Source organism: Bos javanicus, chromosome 7 (genome assembly GCF_032452875.1).
Source record: "Bos javanicus breed banteng chromosome 7, ARS-OSU_banteng_1.0, whole genome shotgun sequence".
NCBI classification, from domain to species: domain Eukaryota; kingdom Metazoa; phylum Chordata; class Mammalia; order Artiodactyla; family Bovidae; genus Bos; species Bos javanicus.
The window spans coordinates 109,733,223-109,752,045 of NC_083874.1; the positions used below are offsets into that span (position 1 = coordinate 109,733,223).

At 36.0% G+C, this 18,823-nt stretch overlaps 1 protein-coding gene across 2 annotated transcripts in view; it reads left to right on the forward strand.

The window, feature by feature from the left end:
* The window catches only part of WDR36 (WD repeat domain 36), a 43,506-nt gene extending 25,238 nt beyond the window's left edge, over positions 1-18,268 (forward strand). For both annotated transcript variants that reach the window (XM_061424559.1, XM_061424560.1), the window contains 8 exons: positions 1,621-1,700; positions 7,121-7,228; positions 8,875-8,972; positions 9,366-9,511; positions 12,222-12,341; positions 12,527-12,608; positions 14,118-14,305; positions 15,284-18,268. In XM_061424559.1, the coding sequence (XP_061280543.1) occupies positions 1,621-1,700; positions 7,121-7,228; positions 8,875-8,972; positions 9,366-9,511; positions 12,222-12,341; positions 12,527-12,608; positions 14,118-14,305; positions 15,284-15,433 (972 nt within the window). In that variant the 3' untranslated portion in view covers positions 15,434-18,268. The remainder of the gene's footprint in view (positions 1-1,620; positions 1,701-7,120; positions 7,229-8,874; positions 8,973-9,365; positions 9,512-12,221; positions 12,342-12,526; positions 12,609-14,117; positions 14,306-15,283) is intronic.
* The last annotated feature ends 555 nt before the right edge of the window (positions 18,269-18,823 follow it).

An 18,823-nucleotide genomic window follows, 5' to 3' on the forward strand; every position in this document is an offset into this window, starting at 1 on the left:
ATTGAAACATAGGTATCATTTTTGACTTAGTATTAAACTAAGCTGAGAGAACTCATTTTTGTTTTCTGCATGCATAATGAATTAATAGTAGGAGACCTGGCATATCTTAATACTTGGTTTATTCTAGTTTAGTGTTATTTCTAATGTTTATCTTAATTTCAAAAGAGTTTAATTAGTGAATATGTATTTTATCTTACTGTTATGTTCTTATGGTGGGAAATATGGTAAGAAGTACTCAGTATAAGCAGTGTATGTTGAAGACTTTACATCAGTTGCAGATATCTTGATTTACTTGAAACAGAAATAAAACAAATTTCTAGCTCTTTAGTGGCACCCCCACAAGCTGCATTTACTTATCAGTTCTCACACCAAAAATCTGAATTTACAATGTGTACCCATTTCCTTAAAAATAGGGGTGAAATGGCCAGGAAATAACTTTGTTCTGCAGATAAGAAATTGGCATAACTACTCATCAGCAGAATTTGTTGTGACAGCAACTATAGCAGTGAGGGTGGGAGTGAAGTAATTTTAATGAAGTTTCATTTTTGAAAACATCTGTCAGGGCCAACTTGTTCTTCCTGTTTCTTTCCTTTTGAGTTATGTGTGGAGTTTCTACTAGTCAAGAATAAATTACTCCTCTTCAATTAAATCTGTGAGCCTTTATAACATGACTTTAGCTGTCAGAGTCATTTTCCCATTCCTCATTATCTACACTATCCTTCTGTAAATTGAGTTCTCTATACTTTCAGGTTTAAGTTTCCATAGTATCATTGCAGCCCGATGACCAAGTTGGAGTTCACTTATTCCAGTTATCATTTGCTAATATGAATGGTCATAATCCCAAAACCAATGGTCATAATCCCTGTGGTGTGTTTAGTCTCTTGGATGAACAATTACTTCAATATAAACTTAAAAGTTTTTCCTTTTCGGTCTTTCTTCACATTTGACCTGGTTTAAATCTCATGTTATTCTTCCATTTTTATCTTGTAGAGAAGATACAACTTCTTTATGGTGTCATAAGTAGTTTATTGTTTAAATTTTATTTTGAAAATATGATTATTGTGGTTTTAAATTATATTTAAAACATCATTAAGGAAGAAAAGATTTTTAGCTGAATCTACAAGAACAACTTCTTCAGTAACTTCTCTACATTAAGAGAATTTGCATTCTTTAAAATCATTTTGGAATAGACTCTTCTTGGAAATGTAGCTTTGTTCAAAGCTTCATTGATACTTTATAAATGAAATTAGGCTAATAAAATATTTCTAATTGAATGTTGTCAGCACAGATTTATGTTAAAAACAGTAGTCAAACATTTGTTAATTGTCTATAAATAGATTACGGAGTAAAAATTATGTACTACTATTCATTTTTAAAAGTTTTATAATTCATGTAAAAGCCTAATCCTTAGCAGTATCCTCAGGGGTATATAAGAAATGGTATTTTCTTTTATATAAGATGAGGTGGTCTACATTTTATGCATCAAACATTTTTTAATGAAGTGTGCATTATCTTTTCATTTCTTACATTCTTTGTTAAATATACAGATACAAATATACATAGACACATCCATACATGTGTACACACCTATAATATTTATGTTTTTCTTTCAATTTAAAGACTTTCAGCCCTGATGGTCGTTGGTTAATAAGTGCTTCAATGGATTGCTCTATTAGAACTTGGGACCTTCCATCTGGGTGGTGAGTTGTTAAATCCCTAACCTTAGCAGAAGTTTTCTTAGTCATTATCTTCACATGTGACTTTTACCTGTTGTTAACAGATTATGTACTTTTTGACTGTGACTGTATTTGGAGATTTTTCTAACCTGACTTATATTTTATCCTTGAAGTGTGTTTGATCTCAAACTAAGAGATTAGTGCTGAAAGAGATGATAGTGAGGAAATTCCAATCTCTTAGGTTCGCTATTCCTGCAAAATTGAGAAGTAGAAGTGAGTTGCATAAACTCACTTAAGAAAGCTCATCTGGCCTTTTTAATACTCCAGACTAGAGATCATACTTTAGGACTGCAAACTTATTCTGAGCATTTTTTTGTATTTTGTTGTTGTTGTTGATACTGAATTAAGAGGTCAGAACCCTTAACTTTGTGTATATTATATATTTTCTGTCTCTAACATAATTCTTGAAAGAAGACATTTAGATACCTTAACATAATGGAAATGTGTGTCTTAAGATTTGGATAAAACCCAACAGTGTTAAGAAACCTGTCATAGGTTGAAACTTGCTACTAAATCAGCACTTGAAGAGAAAACATTAATTCTGTTAAATAATTTGATCAGTAGAAACCTACAGAGAGTAATTTGTTGCTAAAAATTATGTAGGAGTACACACAACTTGCAGTCATATCACTCACCAAAGAATTCCTTAGGTGGAGTGTGAAAGGAGTGATGGGAAAGGAACGTACAATGAGGAAAGAGAGAGATGAGAAAGATGAGTGGGAAGGTAGTTCAGTCTTCAGGAATATTGCTCAGTTAAGATCTGTCCAGTTCTGCTCCTCTTGTTTCTCAGGAATTAGATAAGCTCATACCTGAAAGCAGTTTGACCTTTAGAAAGGAAAAACCCTCGTGTCCTTACTTCCCTTCAAGTTTGATTCAGGAATGAGACACAGCCGTCCACAGCCTGTGTACAGGGCTTGGCGTAGACAGCAGAAGTGCCACCGATGGTCCAGCTTTAACAACTGGGCAGCTTTGTCCACAGTGGGTCTCTCTTTTACTTAAAGTCGAGTCAAGCAAAATAAATAATCAGTTGACTGTCCTCCAGCTTCAAAAAGTTCAGTCAAGTTAGTACTTTCTTAATTAAAATAAAATAAAACTTTTTTTTAAGGTACCATTAGGAATTTTGATTAGTCTTTTGCTTCTTGGACTTCTGTTCTTCTGTTTTCTAAAATTAAACATGATTTGAATTGCTTTGTAGTAGGAAAGTTGTATAGGAAATAGAGTTGACACTTTGCCCTTTTCATTTTCCTTTTTAGTAGTTTTAGTTCACATCAGATGAGAGAGGGAGGTTAATGTTGAATAGTACTAAATAGTCAGAACGTTTTTTAAAAACGGTAAGTTTTTTGGGGGTTGGAAAAATTAGGATCCGAAAGTAGCATTCAGAGCCACCAGTCTTTGATTCAGCATAAGGCTTTTTGCTGAATTTCTTATTTTAGTAAAAAGATGAACACATTTAAATCTGACATGTTTTCAACTCTGGTATCTTATTTTTCAGTGAACACAGACAGTTTTAAGTGAATACAGAGAAACTAAGCTGGGGGAACGAAAGAGTGAGAGATGAGTCACATAGGGATTGTTAAAAGATAATAATATCTACACTGATTGGACCAAAGTATGTTTTTAATAAAGACACAAATAACTACCTCTTTGGTTAAGATTTGAAGTGGAGCAAATGAGAAGGCTGAAAAGCAGTCTCCCACAATTGCTGCTGCCCTGTTGCAGTCGACTTTTTCCATGGACTTCTGGGCACTTCGAGGGCTTTTAGTTTTCATCTTGTCTCATATTCTGTTAGAGAGGTACTGGTTTTAGTCCCGTTTCACAAATGAGAAAATGGAGGCTCAGAAGTTAAGTGATTTGCCCGAGGCAGCATAGTTTGTCAGTGAGATTTTGCTGTAGTTAGCATAAGAGACGGAGAAGGCAATGGCACCCCACTCCAGTACTCTTGCCTGGAATATCCCATGGGCAGAGGAGCCTGGTAGGCTGCAGTCCATGGGGTTGCTTAGAGTCGGACACGGCTGAGCGACTTCACTTTCACTTTTCACTTTCACGCATTGGAGAAGGAAATGGCAGCCCACTCTAGTACTCTTGCCTAGAGAATCCCAGGGACGGGGGAGCCTGGTGGGCTGCTGTCTGTGGGGTCACACAGAGTCGGACACGACTGAAGCGACTTAGCAGCAGCAGCAGCATAAGAGAAAGATTTCCCAGCAGTCGTGGTACCAGCCTTGCTTGGGTATGTTCTAAGGATGATTTGGTTTTCTTGATGTAGAAGGTACAGTAAGGACCATACAGTTGTAGGTAATCATTGACTTTTTTAATTTCATTTCTTTTCTTAAACATAATTAGTATGACAAGCTTTGGGGATTCCTAGTTTTTTCTTCAGTAAGCAGTTTTATCATTTACATAACATGTTAAATATGTAAAGAATGAATACACTCATTACAAAGGCTACAATGTGAAGCCGTGTATAAGTAGACCTTTGGTGTGGTAATATGCAGATGCAGCCATCTGGGATTAATTGTGTCTATCTGAAACAAAGGTATAGGTACTGAACTGTTCCCTGTAAAGTGGTTTCTTTGTTTTAAGTGTGGAAAATTTTCTTCTGTTTGTAAGGTTCTCAGAGAAGTGAGGTTGAAATTTTTGTCCCTGAAATTATCTGTCATCTGCTACCACCTTTTATTTATGGTTACTTTTAATCTCTTAAGAGTTTAGATTAAACACTTTTCAAGGTGAGAAAAATATAAAATTAAATAGTTTTAATAGAATTTTGCATTTTGTTCTGTCTCATCCACCCAATCCCTGCTTTCTGAGGGGCATTACGTGAGAACAATTGGAATAGAATTTTGTTTTGCATTTCCCACTGAGGCAAAACTATCCATTTGTTCTGTTCTTTGAGGATTCCATCACTTTGGAGATTGAACATCTAGACATTGTCTGCACTGGTTTAGAATATAATCAGAAGTGAGTTAATGTTACCTGTATGCATGGGACTCTGTGCTTAAAAAATCTGACCCCTTACAATGAGGATTTTTTTTAACATTTTCTCAAAAAGCTTATAATTTACCTGGAATTTTTCATTTTGTAGGATTAGCAGGTGACAATATGGTAGTTAGGTCTGGGATTAAACCTTTACACTTAGGCTTTATGAGCAACTGTGGCCATGTAAAACATGCTGTGTATGTGGAAAACCACTTCTTTGATTTGATGCTTTTACATAATGGAAGGCCAGTCTACCCACACACAACAGCTGTGGAAACCGTGTTGCACAGTGAATTTGCCAAAATAATTATAGTATCAAGTAAAATAAATTTGCTCAAGCAGTAGATTCCTCTTTAACAGATAGATTCTGAACGTGTCAGGTAGTTTCATCCCTCACACACACTTTAGTGAGCAGGTATTAAGACAAAGAGATGGTGAGTTCTAAAATTCCTGAGTTTAGGCTTAGTCATCAGTGTACATTGAGATAGTGGTTCTTCTCTGGGTTGTTTGTATTAAATGAATTAAATAATTTGACAGTCTCTGATATATAATAAGTGTTTAGCAAATGTCCTTTTCCCCAATTTGTTTGATCCCCCAAGCAGCTGTGTTTATGAGTTTCCAAGGAATGGTTGAACAGAAATCAGACAGATTATTAATCACATTTTTTTCCCATAAGTGAGAATTTAAACATCAGTCATTGTCCTGAGCCCACTTTAGTTTGTTTGTGGTGCTGCTAATTTTAGTCTTGTCCTACTATTTTGTATTCATTAGTTAAGGTTTGTAATTGTTAATCACTCTGAACAGATTGAGAAAGATTTTGTATGGGTCCTTTAATCATGGCTTCCATGTGACATTTGAGCGGCTCAGAGTGTTTCCGTGAGTCACACTGTAGTCATCTTCTGGGTGTGTGTTCTGTCGGCTGCTGTACCTTTAGTTTCAGTAGTGGTGTTCCTGAGCTTTTGGTGATTAAGTGTGCAGACTTCTTGGTGACAGGTATGTCTCTGTCACTTTCTACCTTGAGCAAGTATGACTGGGCCTCATTTTTCTAACGGGCATAGTAAGGATGGATCTGCCTCATGGGGTTGTGAGGATTTAATTAATAGTCACAAGTGCTCAGAATACTTCCTAGCATGGAACACTGAAAAAAGTGTTAACTCCTGTTATTTTATTTATTGAAATAATGTAATTACCAAAGATTCTGAACTTCAGTCGTTTTGCCGTGCCTTCTCATGGATAATGTAATGGCTTCAGTGAATAAAGTAGTTTTTGAAACAGCTCTTACTAAAACCAGCATACTCCTCTTAAGGTGCACAGAGTACTCGCACTCTCAGCCAGCCTAGGGAGCCTCGTCTGCAACGTGCCCGTGTGTTAGGCCTTTCTGTTTGCTCCTTAAATTCGCCTCATTTCGCTTCCCGCTGCCATTATCCTAGTTCAGATCTTCCCTGCTTGTTAGATGACTGCTGCCATAATCTCACTGTTCTTCCTGTTCAAATATATTCTACATTCTGCTGCCAGATTTTCTTATGAAAGTAGAAATTATACTGCTATCTGCTCAAAAGCCTGTAGTGGCTTTCCATTGATTAAAAGATAAACTCAGATGTTTGGTATTCAAGACCAAACTGCGTTCCTCACTGGACACGGTTCCCCTTGCCTTGCCTTCCACATTCCTTCTCCCAGAAGGTGCTTTCTTGACCATCGGCATCTGTTGAAGTCCTGCCCGTCTGTAAGGTTCATGTTCATCGCACACACTGCTCTCTGGGGAGCCTGCTGTGCGTCGTCTTCTGGGGTGCCATCGCTCCCTTTTCCTCCCCAGCTTTTCACAGCCCCTGCTTGCAGCTGTCCGAAGTGTCCGTGTGGACTAGCACCGTGAACTGCTTTACGGTGATGCTGCACAGACTGAGTTTCCTGCTTGCTGTGTAGCACACGGTCACCTGTTTGAAAAACAGAATTGCCCGAACTTTTTTTCCCCACTGCCATTCTCCCATGGCCATTTTATTACTTTCTTCTGTTGCCTACCCCTTTTGTTATTTTCACTGGCATAACAAATACAGGAGAGTGCTGATAATTTATTTTAAATGTGTGATCTTTAGAATTGTTTCCGAACCTACCAAAATGGCATTCCAGAAAAACAGCATTGTCTCCTGTAGTCTCCCTTTTATTGAAACTCTCTCTCAAATTAATTGATCTGTTTAGTGTTCTGGGTCTTTCTCATTGAGGAGATTATTTTCCCATCGTAGCTTAGTTGACAAAGCTCTTTGTTAGTGATGACTTTTTGGTGTTGGTGATTTAAAAGTAAAAAGCAAACATTTTCTTCATCTCTTACCCTTTGTTCTTTTAGCAAAATGATATTTTGTGAATTGTGTCCTTTTTAGTAGAGTTGAAGGACTGTAACGTCTTGGTTCTTTCTGTAGTCTTATAGACAGCTTCTTGTTGGACTCGGCTCCTCTTAATGTCACTATGTCCCCGACTGGAGACTTTCTGGCCACCTCCCATGTCGACCACCTTGGAGTTTATCTGTGGTAAGTTCTCTCATACAGTTCTTTCTGGGGTAAGAAGAAAAAGGAAGATGATACTGTCAGACAGTCATAGTTGCTAACATTGCCCTTCAGTTTTTTGGGGTTTTTTAACTTATAAAATGGAAGTGTCACATAGTTCACCTTAAGTCTACAGTTAAGTCAACTTCTGCTTGATAGTTTAGGTAGCGCACCCCACTCCAGTACTCTTGGCTGGAAAATCCCATAGACGGAGGAGCCTGGTAGGCTGTAGTCCATGGGGTCGCTAAGAGTCGGACACGACTGAGCGACCTCACTTTCACTTTTCACTTTCATGCATTGGAGAAGGAAATGGCAGCCCGCTCCAGTGTTCTTGCCTGGAGAATCCCAGGGATGCTGGAGCCTGATGGGCTGCTGTCTATGGGGTTGCACAGAGTCAGACACGACTGAAGCAACTTAACAGCAGCAGCAGCTCAAGTGTATATTCTAAGCTACACATGTTTGATTTTTATCTGTTAGTCACAGATTTTTATCTGTGACTTTTATTTGCAGAAAGGATAGTAATATAGGGTTTCCCTGTAGCTCAGTTGGTAAAGAATCTGCCCACAATGCAGGAGACCCTGGTTTAATTCCTGGGCCAGGAAGATCCCCTGGAGAAGGGAAAGGCTACCCACTCCAGTATTCTGGCCTGGAAAATTCCATGGACTGTATAGTTCATGGGGTCGCAAAGAGTTGAACATGTTTGATTTTTATTTGTTACCCTATTTGACTTCTATTTGCAGAAAGGATAAGTGAGTTTAAAATTTAACTCTTATTATTGAGGAAGAGAAAAAAATGAATTCCTTTTCTACTTACAAGGTTTTCTAATTGACTTTTTAGGATGTGAAAATAAATTTAATATATAATAGAAATAGACTCTGGTCACCTTAATAAGCAGAATGGAGTATCTCCTGGAATCTTTGAGGCTTGAACAGTCAAGATAAGAGAAGAATGGTGTTGTGGTACCTCAGCAACAGAGTATATAGTACAGCTGTTAATATAACTCAGAACCTGGAATTCCCATTCCAGATTCATTATGTACAGGAAACAATATGATTAGCCCACTTTGGGACAGATATTCACATCTTGATTAGTCAGATGTGGATCAGATTAGTCAGTCAGATCCAAAGTCATGACGCAGGGTCAAGTAGCACTTAAAGGACCATTCTAGAGACAGGGGAACCCATGACTGTTCAGCACCCCCAAGGATCTGATCCGTGTAATCACCGTCTGACGTAATGCTCTGAGTCCATCTTTCCTTCAGTTGTAATTTCCTTAGATGAAGGTTGCCATTTGTCAAAGCAGTATAAATAAATGGGTGTTATGTTACCTTATAAAAATATTATCCATAAAAATACTATCCACTACTAATCTCTCAAGTACTTTTTTGTGCTACATTAAAAATAAAGACTCTGTTCATAATACTTATAGGCAGCTTTCTTGTGATGACATCTGTGATATGAGTCAAAGCATTTTGAAATTAATACTGTCTATTTTTGAGTTTTTTTTTTTTTACAAGTGATTGGAATTTATAGCCAAATTCAAGATCGTGGAGATTGTTACCAGTAATTGAAGCTTCTCTGAAAATATTTTTAATAAATTTTGTGATATTGCTTATGTTTTTTATGTCTCAGGTCCAATATTTCCCTGTATTCAGTTGTTTCATTACGGCCACTTCCTACAGATTATGTTCCTTCAGTAGTGATGCTTCCTGGTACTTGTCAAACCCAAGGTAATCAAAAACTAGTAAAGTAATTTTTGAAGAGTAATATAATAAACCTAACCTGTAGGATATTGCCACTGAAGGCAGTTTAATGCATTCAATCATAGTATTTTTTTATCTTAATGAAGTATTTTGAATGACTTCATGAATCTTTGTATAAACAAAGACATAATTGATGGAGTATTCATGTAAAACAGTGGAGAAATGTTTTGAGTCTGGTGATGGAAATTGTACTTAATATGAGAAAATAAGAAAATGAATAGAGTTTACAAGTTATATTGAGTTATACTGAGTGAACATGTTGTGAAATACTAATGGATTTGAAGTTAATTAAGTTGCTTTTATATGATAAAAATTACATTCAGCATTAATTTGTTATACTTGAAAATTTTTTGTTTTAAGATGTAGAATTATCAGAAGAAACTGTAGAACCAAGTGAGGAAATGATAGAGTATGACTCCCCAGAACAGTTGAATGAGCAGTTGGTAACTCTGTCACTCCTTCCTGAATCCCGGTGGAAAAACCTTCTTAATCTTGATGTTATTAAGGTAATACTGGCGTGCTGCGGTTCATGGGGTCGCAAAGAGTCGGACATGACTGAGCGACTGATCTGATCTAATCTGATAGTACACTTAATATTGGCCCCTGAAGACATATTCCAAAAGTATTTTCTTTAGTAAAGATAGCTTCCCTTTCTTGGAGGTCTTTAGGTGGAGTAGTTAATGCCTAAGATAGTACAGCAGATACCATTTAGCTGAATGCTATTTAATCTAATATTATTACAAGACTTTCTCCATGTATATATATCTACTTTGAGAGCACTCAAGGACCTTCAAATACAGCAGTAGTATAGCCTGCAACTACAGAGCTATTAGAAATTGTTTTAAGCCTAGCCTAATCTCACTTAACTTATGAAATGAGGGGGGGGGAAGTCATCATAATGTGTGATGTTTCTGTTTCTAGACATCTGGGGACTAGAATACTTTCACTGGTCTTTTTAAAAGTAAACTTCAGTCACTCTTTATCATACCACACCCTGCTCTGTCTGCTACAGGAAGGTTTGCTTTTAGGTTCAGGCACATAAATTAGTGTGAACTAGGTAGTAGGTAGCATCCTGAGATAATAGCAGTGGCAAATAACTTGGCCCTTTGTCCTTGAGGAGTTTACAGTTTTACATGACAAATGGACAGTTATGGCATGAATTAACGTGTTTCAAAGCATGTTGCATGACCCCTATTTGTGAGTATCAAAAGCAACTGAAACATACAGACTAGAAAATTTCAGAGATTATCTTCTGAGAATTAGGGTGTTTTGTTTTATGAAACTCAACTTGGTTAGATATATACATACAGTCAGGCATCCTTGGTAGCTCAGCTGATAATGAAGCTCCCTGCAATCTGGTTCGATTCCTGGGTTGGGAAGATCCCCTGGATGAGAGATAGGCTACCCACTTGAGTAATTATGGTCTTCCCTGGTGGTTCAGATGGTAAAGAATCCGCCTGCAATGCGGGAGACCTGGGTTCAATCCCTAGGTTGGGAAGATCCCCTGGGGGAGGGCATGGCAACCCACTTGGGTATTCTTGCCTGGAGAATCTCATGGACAGAGGAGCCTGGCAGGCTACAGTCCATATGGTCGCAGAGTTGGACACGACTGAGAGACTAAGCACAGCACTGAGCATACATACAGTCACTAGAGTTTATGTGTGTACTAAGTCACATTATGGGCTGGCATAAAAAAAGTGTAAGGAACACTGACAGATAGCTATGACATGCCATCCTAACTATTTTTGTAGCTAGTAAATTGGCACCAGAAAAGACATACATGTCTCGGCTAAGAAAAGAGAGTTTTCACATGTTCATTTGACTCAAAATTTGAAAGTGCTCCTTTTTATTGCTCACTTTTTGAAAGATTGGGCTTCAGTATAAAGGTATGTTGTTTAGGTACATAGTTATATTGTCTAATCTATCAACTGTAAAGGAAGTAGTTTATGGAATGGCTTTAAAAGCAATACATTCAAAAGAACAAGTAGGTGAGTGTGAGGGACCAATTAGAATAATGCCCAATTAATTGAGCTACATTTGGTGGGCACTCTTCTTGCTAAGATGCAGTTTGTTCTGCATAAAAATATAGAGAAATGTGAATGAATGCTCTTTATAACACCTCCAATATTAATTTCCTTCTGAATGAAAGAAATTAGAATTTTTATTTTTGTCCTGTGGTTAACTTTTATACTCACCGTTTCCTTTATGAAATTAGGTAATTTCCAGAACCCTGTGGAACTTATCCAAAGCCTTTTGTTTTTATTTACAACTCAGTGACTGCCTTCTAACTCAAGAACAGTCAGTTAGGAAGGGTAACTGACTCTTACTACATTACTACAGTTTCCCTATCACAAAGAAGGCTGTGCTTACATTGCTATGGGCTGTACTTTGTTCGACTTTGTTTTATGCTGTGGCTCCAAGAGGCCACAAATATCCCTGACTTTCTTTCAAAAAGCAAATCTCCCCTCAGTTCCTGAAGAATGGAAGAGGAGTAGTGTAAGGTAAAATTGTGAGATTTCTTAAGAGTCCATCAAATTCTCTTGAGATAGTGATATGTAACAATGTCACCAAAATTGAATTCTGTCAGTGGGAATTCCAGTGGAATTTTTGTGATAGAATTTTGCTGACACTTGAAATAGTTTATGAAGGAACGATAGTATTCTATTGCTTTTTAAAAACACAAAGTACTAAGGAAAAATAAAAATTCCAATAAAATAGAAGAATTAGGGGAATGCTTCACACATACACACAAAATTTACTAAATTACTTTTAATGGTAGAGACTGCCTCTGGCTCCAGATTTCTTTTGAAGAAGAGAAATTTGAAAAACTGTTGAGCATTTATGTAAATTTTGCTTTCTAGCCCATCTTGTATTTCAGTGTAAAAGAAGTTCAAAATTGCTTGTTACTTCTTCACCTAAATATTCACGTTTCAGGAAAATGAGCTATTTTTGCCTCAGAGCTTCTCCTGAACCCTATCATTTTCCTTTTGCCTTATCAGCAAGAGTACTAGAGGTTTGCACTGCGAAGCCCAATTTAAGGATATCTGTGGTATATTGGTTGTTTGGGATTTCATTTCAGTATCCTAATCTAAATTTAATTCTTTTCATTTTTTTTACTTTTGGGGATTTTTAAAAATTAAGTGGGAATTAACTGTTAGAAACTGTTGGCAAGATAATTACTAGTCTTTTTTTCCTTTTCTCATTTTTCTTAATTAGAAAAAGAATAAACCAAAGGAACCACCCAAAGTACCCAAATCAGCACCATTTTTTATTCCAACTATTCCTGGTCTTGTACCCAGATACGCTGCACCTGAACAGAATAATGATCCTCAGCAGGTGAGAGCCCAGTTAGAGGAGCATCTGGGCACACGGGGCGTGCATGGTATGCTGTACATTTGTAGTTTTAACCAAGACCCAGTTTTACAGATACAGAGTAAATTAATGCTAGCTTTTAATTATAAACTACAAATTTTTTGTTATAATTGTGGTTTTTGAATAATGTGTATTTGTTTTTGTTTAAGTCTAAAGTGGTAAATCTTGGAATTTTGGCTCAAAAATCAGATTTCTGCTTGAAACTTGAGGAAGGACTGGTAAATAATAAATGTAAGTTAAATTATAAAATATTTTACCATTTATATTTATAATTTATATTTATAATATTTATAAATATTTATAATTTTTATAATATTTATAAAATTATTCAGCTTACTATGTTACTTTATATGATGAGAATTGAGTGAAATATTAGCAGATTTCTCAGTAGTTGAAAGTAAAAGCCAAAAGGATTGAAATCTTGGTTTTAATCTGAAGTAATTTTTGCTTTGTTTACAGTAGATGAGTGATGCTACACTCAGGTGTTAAGATGATAATCTTTTGAGAACCTCTCTTTCTTTCTGTATGGAAAATTGGAATTTTTTTCTTTTTTGCTCTTCTTTTTATTTACAAGTGCGATTTGCAGTGTAGTTTGCAATAGACTTTTGTTTTAGGTAATTTCGGACATTACCAAATTATCACACAAAAAGACTTTTTTAAAAAATTGAGTGTCGTAAATTTTGAAAGCTACAATCTATAGCTAATAATGATCATGAGAGCTGTAAGCAATGAACAGAATTACAGTCATTCTCCCGTTTGACTTACCCTCTTGTCTTCTGACCCAGTTGTTTTGTGTTTTCATGCCAGTATCACTCCATTGGCAAAAGTCAAAGAATGGTACTTGTACTGATAGCTAAAGAGTAGCAGGATTATAAAAGGAGTAACTTGTTACATTTATGGGGGAGCAAAGAAGAGAGGCACTATTATTTAATATCTACTGAAAAACAAAATGTATTAGACTCTTGTCAGTGGTATTGTTCTTTTGCAAAAACCTAAAAGCATAGTCATTGCCATTGTAATATCAAATGCTTGTATAAGTGTATAGACTATGTTTTGGAGAAGGCAATGGCACCCCACTCCAGTACCCTTGCCTGGAAAATCCCATGGATGGAGGAGTCTGTGGGGTCGCTCAGAGTCGGACACGACTGAGCGACTTCACTTTCACTTTTCACTTTCATGCATTGGAGAAGGAAATGGCAACCCACTCCAGTGTTCTTGCCTGGAGAATGCCAGGGACGGGGGAGCCTGGTGGGCTGCCATCTCTGGGGTCGCACAGAGTCGGACACAACTGAAGTGACTTAGCAGCAGCAGAGTATGTTTTCATGGGATGTATATGAAACAAGAGTGCTTACTTCTAGGGAAAAGTAGATTTGCAGTGAATAAGGTGGAGTCTTTCCCCACATATATTTCTGTAGTATTAATGTTTGTTAATGGTCAAGTGATACTTTTATAACTTTTATAAACAATACAAAAATAAATTCCCTCACCTCATCTTATTCTCACTAGCAAATACTATTAATAACTTGGTGTATACTTCTGTAGCCTTCTTATATTGAATTTGTTCTGACTGATTTATAAGCATGTTAAAATGTCTGGTGCTAAATGTTAATTAGATTTTTAACAACCTTAATAGAAAGAAATTGCTAAAAATGCAAATTTAAATATATGTTGAGTTTGAAATGAAAACTAGTTTCTTAAATGATTGTTGGTAATAACTGGATTCTTATTAAAACAATGTAGATGAAGCTGCTGTTAACCTTCTGAAAGAATTAGGCCCGTCAGGAATTGAAACAGAGCTTCGAAGTTTGTCTCCTGATTGTGGTGGTTCAGTAGGCATTATGAAGAGCTTCTTGAAGATGATTGGGACAATGTTGGACAGAAAGCGGGATTTTGAGTTAGCCCAGGCATACCTCGCCCTGTTTCTGAAGGTAAGTCTAAGATGTGAGACAGCACTTCACAGCTTGCCCTCCTCCACAGTAGCGTTGTCTGACAGAAATGTCTGCAGAGATGGAAACATTCTGTATCCATACTTCACTGCATCTGGCTACTGAGCACCTGAATCGTGGCTGATGTGACTAAGAACCTGAGTTTCTCATTTTATAGAAATTTAATTAATTTCAACAGCTTTCTGTGCCTAGTGACTACCATACTGGATAGCTGGATGGGGCAGCAGCTTGTAAATGTTCTTTGTTGACTTCTGTTTTTTAGCTCAGCACAATTTTGACTCAACCCCCTGACTTCTATATCATCCATAGACATAATTAACCTATTAGCGTTTTTATTTAGTTACATTTTGGCAGGGCTTTTTTTTAATGATCATGAAAAAAGTAAGGTTTACTTCTGTCCTGGTTGAAGGAGTTTCAAACGATTTGACAGTAACAGAGTTGCTTTTATGACGAATATAATGGAGAACTCATTTTTATCTCACTGCTATAACATATTGAAGGAGGTAGATGATGCTGATTTTCAGTAATAGTAGATAGATTATTTATCTCATAAATATCTAAAACAGTTTTCACTTGACTTAATTATTTGAAATTATTTAAAAAGTAAATTTATAGATGGTAGTGTGTAGGATAAAAAATTAGAAATGCTGCAGATTGTTCCTGTATTTTTTCCAAAATTTACCACAGTTGTAAATTTAGAACTAGGACTTTGTTTCTTCATGTGTATCGGGACTCTCCTTAAACAGAGGAGAGTCATTACTTCAGTTTTACTGAGAGAGTGACAGAACCGTGAAGACTCATAATAGAGGAGAGGGAGATGTGAGATTGTAATAAACCAGCCTTTAAGAAAAAAAATCAAGAGTAGTGTCTTCTGAGGTTCCTTGTAAAACAGTTAAATCCAGCATAAACAAAATTTTACTTTTCTTAAATTAAATGTTCAGCTATCATTTTTCTTTTCAGTTGCACCTGAAAATGCTTCCTTCAGAGCCAGTACTTCTGGAAGAAATGACAAAGTTGTCGTCACAGTTGGAAGAAAACTGGATCCATTTACAGTTACTCTTTAATCAAAGCCTGTGTGTTTTAAATTATATTAAAAGTGCTTTGTTATAAAAATAAAGTTAGGTAGCTAAATCAAAGACTTTTCTATTAAAGAGGTTGAATTTAACTCATACCCTTGTTTTCCAAGTTTCAGTGTGAAAGGAAAATAAATGCCAGCACTACTGACTAGTCAGTCACTGTGACTCCACTTTACATGCTGAATACTTTTCTTGAAATAAAATTATACCTATCTTTTGTTTTAAAGATGTAAAGAGCCTTCTCAAATGATCCATTTTCTGAGTTTCTTCATCAGTACTTGGATATGACTTCTTTTGAATTGTCATCACCAAGCTTGTGTTTTTTGAATGTTTGTAACATACTGAGGTATGCTGGGTCTCTCATGTAAAGTATTACCAAGTTAAACTGAAGTTAAAAGTGATATATGTTTAAAAAGTGCCTTCATGTTATGAGGTAAAAAGACATGTGTCTTTCCTTGGTGGCCTTTGATGAAAACATAGTTATAACACTGACCTAGTCCTCTCTCCATTGTACCCTCTCTCCATTGTACTACACTGTACATTGTAGAATGTCCTCTCTCCGTTGTACATTCTAAAGGAACTTATTTTTTTTAATATGAGAGGTGCTTTCACAAGGCAACTTGCTATAGGAGTCAGTTGAACAGATACCTGGAATGGGTGAGGGAAATTCCAAATTCCATTGAAGATAGCCTTCAAAGGTCTTTCTTCCCCACTGAAGACCTTTTTATTTGGAAAGAAACTGCTGACTACATTTTTGTTTTGTTTTGTTTTGTTTTCTGACTACATTTTTGTATCATAACCATTGTGAAACCAGGCAGCTCTGGCACTTTTCCCTTTTTTCATCATTGTTGTTTCTGTGGTTCAAGACTTCAGCAATAAGTGAATTAATAAAGTTCAAATTTTTTATAGTCGAAAGTAGTGTTATTCATAAAATTCAGCTGGTTGTATCTGAATGCCAGTGCCATTCTAATTAGGATATAGTTTTACAGAATAATCTCCAAAGGAATAGTCTTCACAAGAAGCTGATCAATGATAACTTTAATTATCAAAGTTTTTTGTTTAATGGTGAAGTGTTTTTGTTAAAGGTAGAGTTATTAATAGTAAACTGCTAAAGAAATAAGCCAGTATTGTTTTGTACTTTGTTCTTTTAGAAATGTATATAAACTTAATAAAGCCATTGACTTAAATGTTAGTAATGACTTAAGCTCTAACTTTAAAAACTGTATTTCCCCTTGCCCCAAATACTATATTATAAAGATATGGCAAAATTTCAGTGTACAGTTATGTACAGTGTGAAGATTGTACAGCTCTCCTGCACTGCAGGGGGATTCTTTATTGTCTAAGCTACCAGGGAAACCCAAGAAAACTGGAGTGGGTAGCCTATCCCTCCTCCAGGGGATCTTCCTGACCCAGGGATTGAACTGGGGTTTCCTGCATTGCAGGCAGACTCTTTACCAGCTGAGCTACCAGGGAAGCCCTAATTATCACTTAAGTTCTAACTTTAAAAACTGTTTCCCCTTGCCCCAAATACTATATCTAAAGATACGGCAAATTTCAGTATACAGTTCTGTACAATGTGAACATTGTAAATATCTAAAACAATAAGAGTGCTAAACTGAAATTGTATTACTGTGACAAATCTGGAACTTTTTTTTCAAATGAAAATACAGGAGTTCAGTATATTATTTTTATTGGAGATAGCTTTAGATAGTATTAAAGCATCATTTTGGCAGGTAACCTTCCAGAATTTTTCCTGTATGTTCACCATCAAAGGAAAATTTTTTGTGTATATTTTTTCTTAAAATGTTATCAGTTTGTGCATGCTGCTTTTTCTTTACCTTGTAAATTGCAAATGTAGTATATGACTGCATTTAAAACATCAGTCTATTTTTGATTAACAATCCCAATACCTTCCCTAGAAGTAACAATTGTTAACTTTCCATTTAGTCACTTCCATGTTTTCTGTGAATGTATATATATGTAATTGCTACAAGAAATGTATAGCTTCAGTTTTGACATAGATATATGTATATCATTCTGCAACTTTTCTCCGTGGTCTCTTTGAATATAATCTCACCTAATCTGACCTGTTGATTTTTGTATAGTGTTCTACAACCTACTTAGCCTATAATGGACACTAGGGTAGTTTACTGCTTTTTTTTTTCAAACAGTGCTAAAAGAGTATCATCCTGTATGATTGTATGGGCATAAGGATTTATTGTATGCTTAAGCTTTGACTTGCTGAGCCAGAGTTAGGCAGTTTTAAAGAGATACTTCATTGCTTAAATTTTTTTAATTTATAGGTGAAAAATTGTCATTTTTATTGTTCATGTTTAGGAAAAACCTTTACTAGTAGGTAAAGGTAAAGATGGACATCTTTTCATATATTTGCTTTAGACATGTGAATTGCCTTTTGCCAACACTGCTCATTTTTCTGTGAATGATTTGTCTTTTTATCTCATGAATTAGTTAGGAGTTTTTCATGTAGTTTGGATATAGATATTAGTCTTTTACATCTGTTTCAGTGTTTTCTCCCAGTTGGTCGCTTGTCTTTAGTTTTACTTTTGGTATCTTTTTTAAACAGATGTTTTATATTTATATATAGTTAAGTTGATAAATATTTTTAGGACTTTTATTTCAAAATATAGATAGAGCATGTTCTGTATTTTTTTCTAAGTTAATTATGTATGCATCTCGATCTCCATTTGGAATTAATTTCTGTGAAGAGTGCAAGGTACAGAGCTACTTTTATTCAAAAGTCCAAAAACTATTTGTTGAAATCCATTCTTCCTGATTTGGGGTGGTGTTTTATTATGTGTTAAATTCTCTAAGGCATTTAGTTTTCCTAATAAATAATGAATTGTTTACAGTTTTCTGGTATGTTTTCAGAAATGGTTGGAGTGATGCATTCCTAATGTTTTTCAGAAATTTCTTGGCTGTTAGTGAGCATTTTTGAGGTTTTGATTTTAGTTAGAGTACATTCATAGTACTGATTTGAAGAGAATTACAGTTGACTCTTAAGCAGGAGGTTAGGGGTGCCACCTTTCATGCAGTCAAATCTGAGTATAATTTATAGTTGGCTCTCCATACTTGTGGTTCCTCCATATCCATGGTTCTGCATCTGTACTATATGATCTGAATTCAACTAACTGCAGACTATACATCCCTGAAAAAAAAAGTATAAATGGACCACACAGTTCAAACCTGTGTTGTGCTATTCAAGGGTCAACCCTGCAATAGTATTTCTCTACTGTTTCTCTACTGTTTCAGGGTTGGCCCTTAAAAAACTCAGGTTTGAACTGTGTGGTCCACTTATTCTTGGGCTTTTGTTGTGGCTCAACTGGTAAAGAATCCGCCTGCAATGTGGGAGATCTGGGTTAGATCCCTGGGTTCGGAAGATCTCCTGGAGAAGGGAAAGGCTACC